The sequence below is a fragment of the Eptesicus fuscus genome, chromosome 13 (genome assembly GCF_027574615.1).
Source record: "Eptesicus fuscus isolate TK198812 chromosome 13, DD_ASM_mEF_20220401, whole genome shotgun sequence".
NCBI lineage: Eukaryota > Metazoa > Chordata > Mammalia > Chiroptera > Vespertilionidae > Eptesicus > Eptesicus fuscus.
In genome coordinates, this window is record NC_072485.1 from 80,648,101 (window position 1) to 80,661,575 (window position 13,475).

Here is a 13,475-nt window from a genome sequence, read left to right on the forward strand (position 1 = left end):
CAATTCCTGTCAAGGGCACATGCCCGGGTTGCGAGCTCGATCCCCAGTTGGGGTGTGCAGAAGGCAGCCAATCAGTGATTCTCTCTCATCATTGATGTTTCTATCTCTCTCTCCCTTCCTCTCTGAAATCAATAAAAATATATTTTAAAAAAATAGAATGAAATTCATGACAAGAGCTGCATTGTTTTACATTCTTGTATATCTCTTTAATGTCTGGATTAATGCAAGAGAACCAACTTCTCACATCTGCTTCTGCATTCAATGTGTTTCAAAATGTTGTTTTGGTTCAAAGGTATGAAGAAAATCTCACTTCACACAGACCTGTAGTTGGAAAATGGAGTTTAATAGCCATTCAGATACTGCAGATTTTCTTCTTTGATATTATACCAAAACTCATTAAGTGGTCTTTTTTTGCTGTTTTTATCCTCACCCGACAATATGTTTATTGATTTCAGAGAGAAAGGAAGTGAGAGAAACAATGATAGGTCGCCTCCTGTAGGCGCCCCACCTAGAAATTGGACCTGAAACCTAGGTACGAGCCCGCACCATGATTTGAACCCCCAACCTCTTTGGTATACAGGACGATGCTTTGACCAACCAAGCCATCCAGCCGGGGCAACAAGTGGTAGGTCTTTGAGTTTTTAAATAATATATGTTTTTATTTATTTGTTTGTTTGTTAATCTTCACCTGAGGATATTTTTTCCCATTGATTTTGAGAGAGAGAGAGAGAGAGAGAGAGAGAGAGAGAGAGAGAAAGGAGGGAAGGAGGAAGAGAGAAACATGGATCGACTGCCTCCTGTGTGCCCCCTACTGGGGATCATGCCCGTAATTGGGCATGTGCCCTGACTGGGAATCAAACTGGCAACCTTTTGGTGCAGGAGGCGAGGCTCCACCTAGTGAGCCACACCAGCCAGGGCAACAAGTGGTAGTTTTTAAAGGCTAGTTGCAATGTGCAATCTGAAATTTTATCAGTGAACCTTTTGTGTACTTTTACATTAAAATCCATTGGTCATCTTGCACTCTGAATGGCTCTTTTATCCACTGGCAATTTGGAAAATATTCCTTCGTTGACTCATGCAGAATTTCCAAATATTGGCATTTCATACAACATCAAAAGATCATATTCCATTAATTTTACCACTGATCTCATAAAAAAAGTTCTTTGACAAATACAAATTTTCCAAAATTGTGATTTTCACTTGAAAACTTGAATTGTGTCACTGGCAATGGTGACAGACTCACTTTGTTCAATTTCAAGAAAATGCATTTCACGAAATACTCCAGTACGAAGAACTACAGTTTGTCCATCAGTTGTTCTCTCAAGTAAAAATGATGACCCACGCAGCTGGTTCAGTTCCAACACACAAGTACATGTTCTCAAGCCAGTCATTGTACTGCGGGGCACAGCAGCAGTGCTCCGTGGAGACTGCATTTCTCACTCAGAATACTAAAGAAACCTTTGCTCGAGGACTGAGATTTCATAAACAATAGTAATTTTTAGTGCTTTATCCAGGACATTAAGTGCAAATGGCTTGTGTAGCGGGAACAAAGTCCACGTCTCCGACCGCCAGGAGTTTGGTGTCACTGCCTGGGCATGCTGAGTGCCAGCAGTCTTCTCTGCCATGGCCGCTGCACCCACAGAGCAAATGGAAATGAAGTTGTTCCGGGAGAAACAATCAGAGTCAAAAATATTATTCAACCCTTGGCATATTTATCACCACTTGTGTCTGCTGCTGAGCATTATTCATACAAAAGTGTTTTTTTTTGTAGCTGATGCTGATACAAGTTGAGCCATGTCTATAAAGGTGCTCATTTGTAAGGTGAAAGTTAAATTCTGTAAACAAAATATTAATCTTCATGTTTGCAGCTAAATCTTTCATTTGACCAGTCACAGGAACATAGGAAATGGCACTGCCCTGAGTTTTGCTAACTTTCATCCAGCAGGCATACAGGATGTCAGCTGTTCAAGACCCCACTGGTCTCTTAGCTACTGTGCAGTTTCCCCACCAAAGCAACGTGATAATTATCCTACGAGGCTTCAGTGACTTTTTCATTTCTAGGTTGAAAAGCTGGAACAAGTTTTGGCTTTGAAAGAACTCATGGTGTGTACAGTTAAAATATTCAATTCCTTTTCCTCTAAACTCTGACTGATGGGTCTTGAACTACACAAAAAAGTGCTGTTGCTTAAGACACAATAAGGTACACTATTAATATCTGTAAAGCTGAGAAGAAGAAAACTTTTCCTGTTTTAATTATTATTATCATTTTGCATTTCTTACAGTTTTGCCCCGTCTCTTTGGAGTCATTCCTCGCTTTCACTTGTGTATACGTCCATTTCAGTAAATAGACATTGCAGCTATGTGTTGAGAAAGCAGGTCTCCTAATCTCCCTTTTTTAAGCCAACAATCCATCCTTAAATATAAGAGAAATATTATAAGTTTTCTTCTATTTCAGAATAAAATAGAATTAAGCACTAAAATAACTTGAAAATAAAATTTAAAAAATTACAAGTTTCCCAAAAGTGAGTTGTACTTACTTCTGTTGTGTTTTCTCAAAGATGCTGGGAAAATACTGGGATTTCAAAATAATGACTTATTGAACAACTAGAGGCCCAATGCACGAAATTCGTGCAAGCGTAGGCCTCCCTTCCCCTGGCTGCCAGCACCGGCTTCCTGCTTCCCGCCGGCAGGCACCCGGGACCCAGGCTTCCCTTGCAGCCCTGGCTTCGTCTGGAAGGATGTCCATCTAATTAGCATATTACGCTTTTATTATTATAGATTATTATAGATAATGAGGTTTACAGAAATTATAGCAGACACAACTAAAGAAAGTTAGTAAGGGCACAGATGAAGTACTGAGAACAAACTGAGTTCATCATTGAAAACTTCCATATTTATACCTTAAAGCATTACCTTAAAAATTGTAGAAAACAAGAATACAGAAACACATGTTTCATTAGCCAAGAGTGATGATGTCAACACACATCATTCAGCCTCTGGAAAACTCCACTGTATACTGGTGAGAGAGTAAGAGTGAAACAAATTGCAAAGACTGCATTGTAATACTGAAAATAATTTTTTTAAATTAATCCTCACCCAAAGATATTTTTTCCAATAATTTTTAGGAGAGTGAAAGGGAGGAGGGGGAGGAAGAGAGAGATGTGAGAGAGACACATAAATTTGCCTCCCGCACACACCCTGACTGGGGCCAGGGATCGAACCCGCAACCCAGGTACATGCCCGCACCTTCACTGGGAACCAAACCCGTGACCCTTAGGTCTGCAGGCAGATGCTCTAACCACTGAGCAACTAGCCAAGGCTGTGCTACCAAAATGAACAAGTGCTTCCTCAGATTTCTCCCAAGACAGGGTCTAGATTATGGCATTCCTACTAGGCCAGAGGAAACAGCTTAGCCCTGTCACCAGGGAAACTGGGATGCCGTCCCTAATAAGTTGTCAGGTTGCCAAGCCTGGCTTTACTGAGGTAGGTGGCTCCAGAGACATAAAAAGAAAATGTTTCTAAAGAAGTGAATCCTTAACTTTACAGAAATCAGAGGAATAGGAGAATGAAAAGACTGGGTGGTGCTGGGATTCTATACATCAAGGAGATCTCAGACTATCAAAATTCCTCTCCTGAGCCATGCCACAAAAGAGGCACAGAAACAGGTAAGGCCGAGGGGGACGTGGAGATGAAAACCTGAGATGGACAGGAATAATGAAGGAACGGAGTTCAAAGAAACCAAACAGGGGGGGAAAAAAATAAAGGAAGTGAGACAAGTCAGCAAAGGGTCAAAAGGAAGAGGAAAACGCAGTGGAAGAAATATTCCCTGTGAGCTCGCGGCCACACTGTCACCTTTCTCCCTGGCCGCAGGTGCGATGGGAAAAACTAAGCAACGTGCCTGCTGTTCTGACAAGGCACTCAGGCTCCAGAAGAGCAAGACAGGAAGACCAACAGGGAACTGAGACCACAACCTCAGCCCCAGATGCAAAGCCCACAAAGTCACAGGAAGAGCTGAGAAATGGCTGTGACCTTCCAGGCATCGCAAAGGGGAGGCTTTCTAGTCACACCGGGGAGCCAACAGCAGAGGCACAAGACCCTGCCTTTGAAGGCCCCTCTGCTGGTGAAAAAGGAACCTAAAATCCTTAGCTGCGAAGGGCCCACGTGGTCTTCGGAGAAACAGGGTAGACCTGCCCTGGAAGAAAGGACCATGGCGAGAGGAATCCTGCGCTTGGTGGCACTTCCTCTAACTCGGAGGAGCCCGAGCTCCGGTGTCTTTGGATTTGGCTTCCCAGCCACTGATGCGGCAGCACGTGCACCACCACCGGTCACAACACAGAAATGTGGGCAGGCAGACGGCAGGGGGTTTCCCCTAATCAATAAGATGGCCTAATATTGATACTTGAAAATAAGTGAACTTTAAAAAAAAGTGCTCTTAAAAGAACATAAACCTTTCCAATAACATTCGATTTCTCTTAGATAGCTGATTGGTAAAAAAAAAATAATAGAAAAATAAATTTAAAACAAACAAACAGAAATGCTAGAAAAAGCACCTTTGGGACCCCAATGGCTAGAAGAGGCCAAATTCTTTCTCCCCTCCCCCCCCTTTTTGTTATTTTTTTCTCTCTTTTCTTTTTTTCTATCCCTCTGGCTATAACCTTGGGGCCAGAAGGGTATATAAAATGTCACTGTGAGGCCAAATTTTTTTAATCAATTGCAGAGAAATTCCAAGGGCCCAGACCTAAAGTTATGTGGTACTCTGAGAAAATCTACTAAATTGCTCATTTAAACAGTGATGATGATTACATCCTGCCAAGATCTATTCTAAGTGCTTTATATTCATGAACTCTTTTAATAGCCACAACTACACCTAAAAGACAGGTACTGTTATTCCTCCTTTTTTACAGAGGAGCAAGCAGGCTTAGAGCAATTAAGCAAGCCCAAGGTCACAGGAGGGGCTAAACCAAGATTCCAATGCAGGGCCTCAAGCTGCAGAGCCTGCTCTGACCACAACAAAACCACCGACTGAAGCCTCCAAGTGCTGGGAGCTCCCTTCACCTCTGCCGTAAGCTCCACGCAGTCAGAAGCTATGCTGGACCGAGGGCCCACCGTGACTGGAGAACCAGTGATACAAACTCTCGTGGGCAAAACAAAGCACAAGTGCTTCCAACACCACCTGCGAAAGCAGGCAAGGATGGCCATCCGTGGGAGGAAGGCGGGGAAGTGACAGGGTAGGGGAAGGCCAGCCAACCCCCGAGGCTAAGGAAGATGGTGGGAAAAGGGGGCCACCCTCCCAACAGGATTATCAGCAACCCAAACAACAACTCAGCAAAGTGCTGCTGGGGGAGTAGATCATCATAGACGTAGACGCCACAGGAGCAGCCTGCCCCCCAGGACCAGGGCACAGGCTGGAGCAGCTCGCAGGCAGCCTCGCTCATTCATTCATTACCAACCGTTCAGACCTGGGCGTCTTCTGCGGAGTGAGAGACGGAAAAGCTGCGACATTAGCAGCACGGGTGGCCACGGGAGCCTCAGAACCCAGCTATGCCCTTCCCCTACTGCTGTTCACTCAGTGCCAACATGTGGCTGATGGCTCCCACCTCCCACAGGTGCCTTCCCCAACTGCTCCCCTCCGCTGAAGTACCCGCGGTCCTCCCCTTTCCTTCCCCAGCAGGCAGTCCCCTGCACTGAGGCAGGAGGTCTGGGGTCTCATTGGATTTAGCAGCCAGATCACGACCGCCAGGAGTTAAGAGTCCACATTTCCTTCCAGATCAACAAATGGGGAGCCAATCAGACCCAGGCCCTCCCTCCTGGCCAGGCGGAGGGCCCTCTGCCAAGCGGTGAACTGCAAAGGGGCCAAGGAAAGGAGCTGTACCTTCGAGCTTCCCGAGCTTCCCGGGACAACACTGCCTGGAGGTGGGTGGGTGCAGAGAAGGCCCACGCACATGGAGCCTCAACTCAGAGACCCACTCGGTGTGAGGGGGAGAGGGTGTTTACAGACATCGTCCCAGCTCACGCCTCAATGAGCAGCGCAGAGGAGACAGACCTTCGTATTGCCAACTTCCCAAAGAACAGAGGAAAGTAGGCCGAGGCTGCCCCAAACCAGCTTGACTGGTTCCACAGCAAAGCCTCTGGTCTGCTCTGCCTTCCGTGTGTGAGAGAGAGAGATGGCGTGGAGCCAGCCATTGACCACACACCCACCTCCTCACCTCCTCTCCCACCCCCCCTGTCCCACAGGACTCATCCCGCCACCAACATCCGTGTCCACTTCACCCTCCCGCCTACCAAACCTTGTGATTACATAGCTTTTAAGTCTAAAATTAATTATTTGGTTCAGAAAAAGAAACACATGAAGTAGGGGGAATGAGTACCAACCCAAAGACAGACATCTGTGGAAAGAACCCCCCACAGGGACCAAGGAACTTCAAATGCTCTGGACAAAACAGACAATTCAGGTGACGCGATCCAGCCTATTTATCCCCCAAAAGGAGGAGCAGGGCTAGCGGGTTCCCTCCTCCTGAGGGAGAGCTGGAAACCCCGAGGCCAGATTCTCTCCCGGTGTTTCAGAATCCATGTGCCTCTCCAAGTCTAAAAGACAGCAATTACATCCAACGAGAGTGGTGGGCAGTGAGGGACATTCCGCTCAAAGCTCGAGCTCTCAGGGTTGACACGGGGACAGAGGCCCCCTCCCAAGCCAGAGTGGGAAAGGGGTGGTTTCCTCCCCCACAAGGTTTGTAAAGGCTTGCTCTCCCTTTCTGAGACGGAGGGGAAAACGCACAGAACACTTCAGTGACTCACTCGTGTTTGATGAAGGCTGGGAGGAAGCCTGGAGAATCCAAGCTTCAAGTGCAAAATGTACAAATGCTGGAATCTCCCAGCAAGAGCAGAAAACTCGGCCACCTAACTGGTTTGTCATTGTGCTGAACTTCGGCGGAAGGAGGAAGGGCCATGTTTAACTCCACCCACCCTGTCCACAGCCCTCTCAGTTTATATTTGACAGGAAAGGGGCAAACCTGGCAGCACCACCACAGCGAACAGCAAATGAAACCTTCCCACAGCTCCGCTCAGAGCAGAGGGCCAGAGCCCCCGGCCACAGCCTCGCCGAGCAGAGCGCGGAGGAAGCCTCATCAGGCAGTCTCAGGGAGGGAAGGCCGGCCACCCTCCTCGCCTTTCCATTTGCTGAGGTTACTTCATCCCAGTCCATTAATGGGCTTCAGAGTGCGCGAGGGGGAGTCCATTTGGTAGAGACACAATCATCAGGCCAAAGGTGGCACCCAGCCCCCATCCTCTTGTCGATAATGGGCCACAAAGTCTGAAGCCTGGCTGCACTCTAGGCATAAAATATTCATTCAAGACGACATAATATATATATGTAGGCAAGTCATGGAAGCTCCTGGGGGGGAGAAATGCCAGCCAGGTGGCTAAGTGCTCAATGAGAAAGAGTTCATGAAGGCATGGGTTAGTCCTGGCCAGATGCCTACTGAGAATGAGGCTGTTCTGTCCAAAGAGAAAGCAGTCTAGTCTGAGCAGCTTTTGATTCTCAGGAGATCTAACCAGGCAAATCTCTCAGGTAAACAGATTCTCAATCTCTTCCAACCTTAGAGGCATCAACACTACTTAAGACATTTACCCTGAAAAAAACTGTGGGCCCAATCTTTGGTCGCCATCAGAAAGATTCAGGTATCCCCCTGCAAGCCCGAGTTTAAGCAGGCCACAGTGCAGTGATTGCCTTGTATCCATCTGCTTAGCTACTTCCCCAAACCCACAGATCAGAGAGGAATTATTAGAGCTTACTAGTAGTTACCTTTACTGGGTTCAAAGGTCACGGTATGGCAATTCTATGAACTCCAGGGACTCCAAAGCCCTTGCTCTAAGAACACCTGATTTCTAGGGCCAACCATAAAATGAGAATCTATGGCCTGACATTTACCCACATCCCTGACTAGAAAGCAGCACCAAGGAGTCAAAGAGCAGAGGTCAGAGCCGGCACCCAGAGCGCGGGGCTGCACAACTCGCAGGGCGGTGGTGAAATGGGGTCTAGCTGAGCTCTACTAGATGCCACCAGAACCAAATTATTCACGGCAACCTTCTGCCAGACCCAGCCCTGGGATCCAAGGGATGTGTGTTTGAAGTGGTTCCGTTGGTCTTTTCAGGATCCTATGTTGGATTTGCTTTCTTCACTCAGATTTCCAAACACCCCTTCCCAGAACTGAGAGAATGACAATGCCCCTCCCTCCCTAGAGGAATGACAGCATCACCCTCCCCTGCCCCTTGAGCAGAAGTGGGGTGGGTAGTGAGAGGCCCCTGTTTTCTCTCAGAGGTGGAGCAGGCCTGAAGCCATGCAGCCCTCCACAGGTGCTACAGAAAGCTCTAGGCAGCCGCAGGTGAACTCTGGAAGTTGGACCCCTCTCCACTGCTGCTGCTGGCTGGGAAGACAAACCTCATCTTGCTGATTGCTTTCACCACTGCCAAGCCTTCAGGCCAGAGGAGCCATTTGGAAAAGTGAACAGAAAGCTCAGCTCACAGACTAAGAATCCCCCAAACTCCCAGCCCAGGAGGCCACAACCCTCCTGCCGAAGGAAGAGGCTGTGGCTGTGAAAAAGCACATCCGAAATCAGGTGTCACACCATCGTGCTAAGGACAGGGCTTGCCTTGCTTTTATCTCCTACTTTCACTATTAGAAGCAGAGTTGACAGCAAACAGGCAATCTTCCTACAATGCAGGGTTTATTTTTATGCTTTAACATCTTCTGTGTGTGTGTGTGTGTGTGTGTTTGTGTTTATGTGTGTGTGTGCGTGTTCATGTGTGTTTAATTGAGATGGGATCAAAGAGCTCCTGGAAACAGCTTCTCATCAGCCACATGTTTTAAAGACGGGGAGAGGAAGAGCAAGAGACTAGAACTTGAGGACAACCAGTGGAGTCTGTTTACCTATTTCCTGGTGAAGCCAGTTTAAATCATTTAAATCTAAATAAGGTGATCGAGGACCTTTGGGGAAGAAATCAGCCCAACCAAAGTCCTTGCTTTCTGTTTCACAGCATTTCGGCTTATTGCAGCGACTGAGCTCCCATGACCACTTTAGCTAGGACGGCACCGGGACCAGAAGGGCGTCCTTGCTCTCCCCGCGTGGCACGAATTCTTCCAAAGGAGCCCAATGCTTCCAGCATCTCTGGTCTTGTGACCAAGGAGCTGCTACTTGTCTTCTTTCCTGTTTTAAACAGTACAGCGCCTGCCTGTGATGGTGTATCCAAGGTTTTCCAAAGTCTGTGCTTTTAATAGGATGAGACTTCATATCAAGTTAATGGTAAGACTGGCTACCATGAGCAGAAGCTATGAAGTGGCGCAGAACCTCAGACCATCGAGAACAGGACCGGGATGAGTGACTGGTAATTTGGAACAGAATGACAATGTGTGCAGCCACTGCTCTGCACAAGGTTACCGAAGAGCAGCTTATATTCCCAAAAGGTGCACCGATGACTGCTATCATAAACCAATGGGTGTGCACCAAGTTCCTACTCTGCGCTCAGCACGTACGGAGGAGAAGAAATTAACACACACATCACAAGGAAAAGGCCACGGCAAGAATACATTTACATTTTGTAAACAGCACCAAGAAACCACACTGAGGCAGCCAGGTGCTCTCTGCTGCAGGACAAGGCCCCCCACAGCCTCCCTGGGAGCAGGCACTCCATCGCCACTCCCCAAATGCCTGAGGGTGCCCGTCAGTCCCTTGGCCTCCTCCTACCAGCTCATAATCAACAGCCTGGGAAAGTGCTCTGGTTAAGCAGGGTTTACCTGCTAAACCAAAGATTGTGATAGGAAAAGGAATGGAAGAGGCATCTTCAGGAGGGCCTAGAACAAGTGGTTCCCATCAGCAGAGGAACAGCAGGCCAGCGAGGGAGACGATGACAAGCAGACCACACTCCTGCCGCCAAAGACCCCGTCCCATGCAGAACCAGCTGCCAAATCCAGCGGCGACAAGGAAATCAGCCAGCCCTCTCTCAACCTCCGTAATAAAAGGGTCAACCACCACCGCACAGGAAAACTGAGGCCAGAACTCTTCTGGAGTTCCTGACTGCCCCGGTGACAGAGTGAGGGGGTAACCAGAGAAAAATGTAGGAAGGATGAAAAGAGGGAATATTTTCAGAGAAAGATGTTAACATGCAAGAGAATATAGCAAGGGTCCCAATGGGCTAAAAGGAAAGAAGGGAACACGAGGAAAATATAAAGAATGTAATGAGGCAAAAGGATGCAAAAAGCACTGCGGCCCCAGGGGACAAGGGCTCCTTTTTCAAGTGAAGTTTTTTTTTTTTTTAAAAGCCCGCAAAAGGTGTGACAGGCAGGGAACACTCCACAGAGCAGTCAGCAAGGGACACTAGAGATGGTGACAGAAAGGGGAGGGGTGGGAAGTGGCCGCTCTCGGCGTGGAGGTGAGATGACACAGAAAAGCTAAGGCCTGGGTGACAAACCACAGCCGTGATTGTCAGCACGACGGGAGAGCAGCTCAAGAAACCAGTGTGCAAAACGCCTGCATGGGGAGCTACCATGACTAGTGAGTCGGAAGGGAGAGGGCAGGAGCATGTGTGGGGACTTAAATATGTGAAGAAGGCAGGAGACTAATATGGACATGGAAGGGCAATCCTGATGAAGAGGCACAGTAAGGCAGAGGGGGTGAGAGCAGAGAAACTGGAAGGCAGCAAAGCAGGGAGAAGGATGCTATGAAAAGTGGCAGATCCGGGAGGGAAGAGGCAGGCAGGCACCACGGTCTGCGTGGCAGGTGAGAGAGAAAGGCCAGGCAGTGAAGCAAGGCGGGGAAGAGAGCTGAGCAACAGGTTGTGTTGTGTTCCTGGGGTGGACTGAAAGGGCACATCTTTCCCTTGCTAGGGAGAGGCCCAGAAGGCTGGCCAAGCACTCGCAGTGAGAAACGGGGGGCCTAGAGATTTAAAAGCCAAACCCCAGGGGAAGAGAGCATGAGGGATCCCAAGACTGAAGGGAGTGATGACTGGAACCCCAAAGGCAACCTGTGGGAAAAGTATGCGCATGACAGCTGTAGGGGAAACGCGGAAGCAACAACTGCCAGCGGCGAGGCACGGGGAGCTTCTGGAGAGAAGAAGGGAAAGTGATGAGCAAAGAGTAGGCGAACGATTTGGAAAGGTGATGAGGGTGGAGCTGGTGGGTTGCAAGCAAGAGGGAGAGCACCATTTGGAGAAGGAAGCAGCAGGGTAAAAACAAAACAAAACTGGGGAACTGGACGGGGGAAAGGGGCCGAGAACACATTCCGGGGCAAGGACCCTGAGGGTGACAACCAGGCACTGGGAGAACCTGCGCGGGCGGAGGGGAAACCAGGCTAGAGAGGCAGAGGAAGAGGGGGACCACGACCTGGAGCAAACCGCCGGGTGCTACCGGCTGAGCAGAGGGTGGCTGCTGTGAGCGTGGGTGGAGGAAGACCAGAAGGGCCCTGAGAAAAAAGGGGAGAGAAGAGGAAGCTGGGGAGGTAACACGGAAGCGCGCGGGAGGGCGGTGAGGGGACAAGGGGGGTCAGCAGAAAGACAAGTGTGCAGCTTGCAGCCCGGATGAGGTGGGTCCCAGGACAGGACTCGGAGGGGGATGTGCGGGGCCGGAAGACAGATGACAGGGCAGCTGGAGCTTGCAGGTTGGCGGCAGGGGCACGAGGAGAGCAGAGGAGGGAGAAGGCTCTGCAAGGTGCAGGGGCCCGGCCGGAGAATTCCGGGAGCCCTCGGAGCTCCTTACCTGCTCCGTGTCCCTCTCGTTCAGCGTGGGTAGGGGGGTCCGGGCGCTGGACATGGCGCCGGTATCTCAGGGGAGGGAACCGAGAAGCTTGAAGGGAGGGAAGGGAAGGCGCGGAGCCCGGCCGGGCGGGGCTTCTCACAGCAGAGGCACCCGCCGCATGGGCCCCGGCCGGGGGTGCGGGGAGGCCGGGCAGCCGTTCACGCCAGCCCGGGGATGCGCCGCTCGGGCTAGGCCGCGCCGGCTCCGAGCGGCTCCGGACCGCACCCCCCCGACCCCCGGCTGGGCTGTGCCGCCTTTCGGCCGGGCCGCGCCGCTCCGCCTACTCTCTGCCGCCGCAGTCGGCCGCCCGCCTCGCTCCTCCCCTGCCCTCAGCGGCACTGCTCCGCGCCCGGCACACAGGCAGCCGCCGCCGGACCTGCTGCTCCCAACATGGCCGCCGCCACCGCCGGCCCTCGGCTCTTTCCGCCGGCAGCAGCCGGAAACATCCGAAGCGGCCTGGAACGGGAGGGCGGCTTGCCTCCTTCTCCCCGCCGCCGACTACGGGTGAGTTCCGGAAACACCGAAGAAGGCAACCCCCGGGGACGCGCGCGCCTCCTCGATCCCGAAGACCGAGCTTCGGCTCTGTTTTCGGAAATCCACGAAGCGACTCCAGGTGCTCTAGCCACGCCCACAGGCCTCCCCCGCCCACTTCAGCTGGCTCTCGGCAGTTTCCGGAAACACCCGAAGCCGTCCCGCGTGCGGAGAACCGGCCCCGCCCCCGCCCCGCCCCGCCCCGCAGCCGACGGCGGCGGTCGTCGGCCATTTCCGGCAACACCCGAGGCCCGGCGAGCCCCGGGTCATTCCCTCGGGTGGTACCGAGTCTAACTCTTCGCTTCTTTCCGTCAGTTTTCGGGTATTTTCAAACCTTGAACAGGGAGCGTGGAACTCCGGTGCGTGTTGTGATTTGACTAAATAGAAAATAAGGCTGTGAGGCGTCCCTGCGATTCTAAAGCAACTCCCATCCGCGCGTCCGTTTGTTGTGGGTCAGCTCGTTTGTCGCCCAACCTATCAATATGTCTGTCACCTGTCCGGTACAGCATGATTCCATTACCTGTCTACCTACCCTTTATCACCCACCATCTGCACCAGGTCAGCGTCCCTGGCTCCCAGCTGTGAAAGGCTCAGAGGTCGCCCCAGCCCCGCATGCCAGCCCCAGCCCCGTGGAGTGAAAATGATCTTGGGAAAATCACATACTGTGTCTGAGTTTAGCCTCCTCGACTCAGAAAGAATCACATTCTAAATAACATCTTTGAATCCCAGTTACCTTCCTCTGCCCCCCCCCCAAAAATAAGTCTTTAAATTGTTCAAAATTGCACAAAACATCACACTATAGTCATATTATCCTGCCAGCTACCTTTTCATTTATTTTTAAAGTACTAGTTTTTTTTTAAAGTATATTTTTTATTGATTTTCGAGAGGAAGAGAGAGAGAGAAACATCGAAGATGAGAGGATCATTGATCGTCTGCCTCCTGCCCGCCCCCTGCTAGGGATCAAGCTGGAAACCCAGGCATGTGCCTTGACCAGGAATCAAACTGTGAAATCATTGCTCAACCAGAGCCACACCGCTGGGTGCCAGTTACCTTTTTAAATACTCCTGCAAAGTAAGATAAGAGAGACCTTCTCATCTTAATTCACATTTCAGTTCTAAGACAAAGAAAGTCAAGGAAAAGGAAATAGAAACCGGTTGAA

The 13,475-nt window shown here is 50.2% G+C and overlaps 1 protein-coding gene across 6 annotated transcripts in view; it reads right to left on the minus strand.

The window, feature by feature from the left end:
• The window catches only part of MARK2 (microtubule affinity regulating kinase 2), a 54,886-nt gene extending 42,517 nt beyond the window's left edge, over nt 1-12,369 (minus strand). For all 6 annotated transcript variants that reach the window (XM_054725822.1, XM_008159037.2, XM_028135876.2 and 3 more), the window contains exon 1: nt 11,747-12,369. In XM_054725822.1, the coding sequence (XP_054581797.1) occupies nt 11,747-11,800 (54 nt within the window). In that variant the 5' untranslated portion in view covers nt 11,801-12,369. The remainder of the gene's footprint in view (nt 1-11,746) is intronic.
• Nucleotides 12,370-13,475: the final 1,106 nt, after the last annotated feature.